General features: G+C 38.0%; 1 protein-coding gene across 1 annotated transcript in view; it reads right to left on the reverse strand.

Moving 5' to 3' along the window:
* Positions 1-2,212, reverse strand: part of LOC108766985 (uncharacterized) — a 27,664-nt gene extending 25,452 nt beyond the window's left edge. The window contains exon 1 of the mRNA XM_018516601.1: positions 2,139-2,212. Coding sequence (XP_018372103.1) covers positions 2,139-2,212 — 74 coding nt within the window. The remainder of the gene's footprint in view (positions 1-2,138) is intronic.
* Between the last annotated feature and the right edge of the window lie 3,395 nt (positions 2,213-5,607).

A 5,607-nucleotide genomic window follows, 5' to 3' on the forward strand; every position in this document is an offset into this window, starting at 1 on the left:
TCGAACACGGAGAAAACCCGCGAAACGCAAGATTGTCATTATACCTCGTCTTTACAATGTGTGTGTGTGTGTGTGTGTGTGTGTTCCTAAAATTTTCTAAAATTTATCCCCAAGTAAGAATTGAATACCGGGGAGGTACTGGTCCAATACCATTTTTCAGTATTTAGTACCGACGCGATACTAGTACTGGTATAGCACTGGTAAAACACTGGGATGATAGCAATGGGCCAAGGTTTGGAATATAGTATAGTATTAGAATACTATTACAGTACCGAATTACAATATTGTAACAGTACCCAGAATTAGGGCATAACATGGATATTGATTTTCAGTACAGTAACAGAAATAATACTGTAACAAAAATAGCTACTGATTCATAATATTGCAACAGTACCAAATATTAATACCAATTTTTAATATTATAATGGTACTAATATTGTATAAAAAGTCCGTACCAATTCTTTATACAGCAAAAGCCGTATGGCCAATTCAAAAAAGGTTACTATTTTAGCTTTAACTCCAGACGGAGAAGACAGAAGTGACGATGTTCGCATTTTGCGGTCTTTTTATATCATATCTGGACATTTTTCAAACACGCGAAAATCAGCCGCTAATAATATTTTCGGAAATTAATTTTATGCGAGTTGATTTATATATGCGCTGAAACAACTGCACTTGTCTTGAAGATAATCTACCGACAGTATGCTGGCTCAGTACTGACGCTTGACATATTCCTTTTACTAATTACAATACAGACCCGATACTGCAAATATACTGGCGGTATACAGTTTCGATGCTGGCCCCCGACACACTGGTTTTGGTAACTTCAGTCCACACACGATATCGAAAATCTACTGGCAGTGTACTGGATCAGTACTACTATTCAATACTTATTCATATGTTGGGCCAATCATTAGTTTTATGGTACTGGTTCAGTACTAAAATATGAAACTCATTTTTCAGTACAGATTCGGTACCTCGCCAGGATTCAATACCGTTTTTTCTGTATAAATTCCTACTTGGGTCTGCACTCTCCAAAAACATTGAACATTGATTCCAATATTTTTATCAGCAATAAGCTTATCTATTTTAAGATAAAGGAAATATCATATCCGTTTGTATCGGTTTTATTAACACATGATACATACATTTTATATGTAACTCACATTTGATATAATTTATCAAATTCATTTCCTCGAATTATATAGGGTGTCCCAAAAAGGTCAGGGCACCTAAATATCTCGAGAAATATAAGTTTTACAGAAAAGTGTTTCAGACAAAAGTTATATGGTTTAAAAATATCTATTTACTGATCCTATCAGTTTGACCTTGGGTTGCGTAGCCAAGGTCAGATCAAGGTTACATTGATTTTCTTAAATGGAACACCCTATTTTTGATTCAAGAATCTAATAGCTGATGTCAAGAGCTTTCCAAAAGGCTATAATGAAATATTTTTTCACGAAGTACTTTTCAAGTTATAATGCTTTAAAGTTACAGTATCGCCGGCACTAGATATATAATACCACGCGTTATGTTTTTGTTTGTGCGTTAACTGAAGGTCAAGATTCACGGACCACGGACCGATCTCGCCTTGACTAGCCAGTCTCTAAAATTAAATATTTTGAGTAATGCTAATGCCGGCGATACTGTAACTTTGAAGCATTATAACTTGAAAAGTACTTCATAAAAAAATATTTCATTATAGAGTTTTGAAAAGCTCTCGACATCAGCTATTACATTCTTGAATCAAAAATAGGGTGTTCCTTTTAAGAAAATCAATGTAACCTTGACCTGGCCTTGACTACGCAACCCAAAGTCAAACTGATAGGATCAGTAAATAGATATTTTTAAACCATATAACTTTTGTCTGAAACACTTTTCTGTAAAACTTATATTTCCGAGATATTTAGATGTCCCGACCTTTTTGGGACACCCTGTATATATTAATATAATAGCTAATTTACGATTCACCGATATGATGCACAGCGGCAGAGTTACAGCATCACATTAATCTGCAAAACATAAGTGCAGATTATAGCAATAATTGAAATAATTGATAAGTACATTGTGCGCGTGAAATAATTATTAACGATTAATTCGGCAGCTAATAAATAATATGAAAAATGATAATAACTCACCTAATGGTCGCTATCACCCGATGTCTCCCAGACCTCCTCTCAGATTCTTCTTCTTCATACAAAACACAACTCATGTACGATTTTAAAACTGGGCCAACATCGGACCAATGTCGGCTGCCAACTTCCGACTGTCGGCCCAGTACTGACTGTAACATTATACTGACGTCACGCCGACGTCGGCATAATATCCAAATGATAAGATCGGTCCAACATTAACGCCAGTGTCGGGCCGACATTGGTCACCGACGTCGGACCAACATTAAATTTCAGTGTTGGGTCGACATTGGTAACCGACATCACCTCAATGTTAGATGCCGATGTCGAGCTGATGTCGATAAAATATCCAAAGGATAAGATCGGCACAACGTTAAAAGCCAGCGTCGAACCGACACTAATCACCGACATCGGCCCAACGTTAAAAGCCAGTGTCGAACCGATACTGATCACCGACGTCGGTCCAACGTCGGATACCAATGTCGAGCCGACACAGAAATTTGATATTTAAATTAATTTCGAAAAACGCACTTACCTTGAGAGATTAGAACCTAGCATCTCTGGATCATGAGTCTCCTACCTTACGTACTACACCATTCCTTCAGCTGATAAATTAATAACTTATAGTACATTTAAGTTTGCCGACTGTCATTAATCGAACATGGCGCGACGTCGGCCCAACCTACATTAGCCGACACTTACTCGATGACGACCCTTAGCCAACGTCAGGCCAATGTTGGCAGTATATTGGCAACCAGTTGTCACACCAATCTCGGCGCGATGTCGGCCCAACGTACGTTAGCCGACCCTTACTTACTGACAACGCTCGGGCCAACGTTGATAGTACGTCGGCAACCGGTTGTCACACCAATCTCGGCGCGACGTCGACCCAACGTACGTTAGCCGACTCTTACTTATTGACTTCAGGCCACTGTGGGCCAATTCACCAGTCAAAGGAATTCCTTTGTTGCCTGAAGTTGTCTTTAAATAAGAGTCGGATAACAGCCTGGGTCGACGTCGCGCCGAGATTGGCAAGACAATCGGTTGCCGACGTACTACCAACGTTGGCCCGAGCGTCGTCAATAAGTAAGAGTCGGCTAACGTACGTTGGGCCGACGTAGCGCCGTGATTAGCGTGACCACCGGTTGCCGACATGCTGCCAACGTTGGCCCGAGCTTCGTCAATAAGTAAGAGTCAGCTAACGTACGTTGGGCCGACGTCGCGCCGTGATTGGCGTGACCACCGGTTGCCGACATGCTGCCAACGTTGGCCCGAGCTTCGTCAATAAGTAAGAGTCGGCTAACGTACGCTGGGCCGACGTCGCGCCGAGATTGGCGTAACAACCAGTTGCCAACATAGTGCCAACGTTGGCCAGACGTCATCGAGTAAGTGTCGGCTAATGTACATCGGGCCGACGTCGCACCATGTTCGATTAATGACTGTCGGTTTGCCGTGAATTCGCCAACGTCGGCCCAACGTCCAACATCGGGTGAGAGTCGGCAAACCTTACCTGGGAATACTCGTAGAAGCAAAGATAATGACTATCGAGCAGGCACTAATTACTGGATCGCGCAAAATTTTACACAACATTCACGATGTTAACAGTACATGATGCGCAATTCTACGAAATACACAAAATATGTGAATATATCTAAGCGATCGATAACTCACGGCTGTATTTGTGTTAAATCGCAATGATTCATGGGTTACTATATCTGCTTTCAATTTGATAACAATAATCTAAATTAGAACTATAATCGTCGCGATAAAGAGGACGCTGCATTAATAATACAGAAAGGAGGATAGTTAAAATTATTGGATTTTGGTCTAAACGATGGAATCTTGCTTATGTGCACGTTTTCTTATACTTTTTGATGTGCTAAATTATTTGCATACGTTTATCTTAAACTGATTTGATAAGAACATGTTAAAAATTGCATAAAAAGTGGCATGATTTCGTCGAAATCTAATTTTTTATTGCACAATTTTTAATAATTTCCCGCCACTTTAGCTTGAAATTTACGTTTGCAAATGATTCTATATATCAAAAAATTAAAAAATATGCATAAGAAAAATTTCATTGCTTTGGTCAAAATTGACATATTTTATTCATTGTTCAAGACATTGAATAAAACAATCAAGTTTAGCGATGGAATCTTTTTTACATCTTTTTATATCTTTTTTCGTATTTTTCAATGTGCTGATTCATTTGTAAATGTTGATTTCAAGCTAAACTAATGAAAATATGGAAAGTTGTAATCAAAGATCAAATTTCGAGAAAATTGTGCTACGTTTGATATGATTTTCAAAATATTCCCATTAAATCGGTTTAAAATAAAAGTTCGCAAATGATTCATCATATCAAAAAATACAAGAAAACATGCATAAGAAAGTTCCATCCGTTTGGGCCAAAATCTGATAATTTTACTCATCGTGCTTTGGTCTCGATTAGTTAAATCAGTTAGTTTTTACATGAAATGTTTTTATATAGAATGAGTTAGTTTTTACTAACATATATTGTGCTGAACAAAAGATGTGGTAGACACAAGGCTCAATAATGAATAGTTTTTAAAATTTTTTAATGGTGTATCAAAGACGCTCGTGAGAGCACAAATTTTACACTTTTGACATAACCCAAATGATTCATTTATCTCCATGACATCTTTTGTTCATCATTTCAAGCTATAACTCTAGTCTTGATATTACAAATGCTTCGAAGCATTTGTAGCCAAATGTACCGTACTCTATATCACATACTTAATATCAAAACTCATTTCAAAATTCTATATCAAGCCTATCCAATTTGGGCTTCGAAGCCAAAATGCAAAGTCATCGATATAAAAAAATTCAAAGTGAGTAAGATTTCATGGACTGTAAAGTGTTAATAAGCGTCACTCAGATGCGTATCAATACTTTACAGTCTTCGAAATCTTACCCATATTAATCTTTTTGCAACGATGGTTTTGTTTTTTGGCTCTGGAGTTGAAATTGGATAAGCCTACTATACATCATAAATATCAAAACTCATTTTATCAATGGGCGCGCGAGCGTGACATGGCAGACAGCGCACTGGTCTATCATGCCAGAGGTCCCGGGTTTGATCCTAGTAGGAACCAAAATATTTACGCTCGTATCTCCTCTCAGAAAACACTGGCAATCTCCCGAAAGTATCCTTGCCCACAGAAACGCCTTTCAAAAAATCCATTGTTCGGAATCGGCATTAAAACTGTAGATCCCATATGCTTGTGACAATTGAATAATCAGCATACACCACAAGCATATGAAACGCAGGCCAGAGGCCTACGAAGAAGAAGATTTTATCATTATTTGTCATATAATTATAGTCCTTTTAGACGCGATAGAAGATTTAAGGCGCCAACGAAACTATGAGCTATTAAAAAAGCAATTATCGCCAGTGACAAGGTGGCAATTTATGATTTTTTTTATAATTACCCTACTTCAATCTCGTTTCAAA

The sequence above is a fragment of the Trachymyrmex cornetzi genome, unplaced genomic scaffold (genome assembly GCF_001594075.2).
Source record: "Trachymyrmex cornetzi isolate Tcor2-1 unplaced genomic scaffold, Tcor1.1 scaffold642, whole genome shotgun sequence".
Taxonomy (NCBI): domain Eukaryota; kingdom Metazoa; phylum Arthropoda; class Insecta; order Hymenoptera; family Formicidae; genus Trachymyrmex; species Trachymyrmex cornetzi.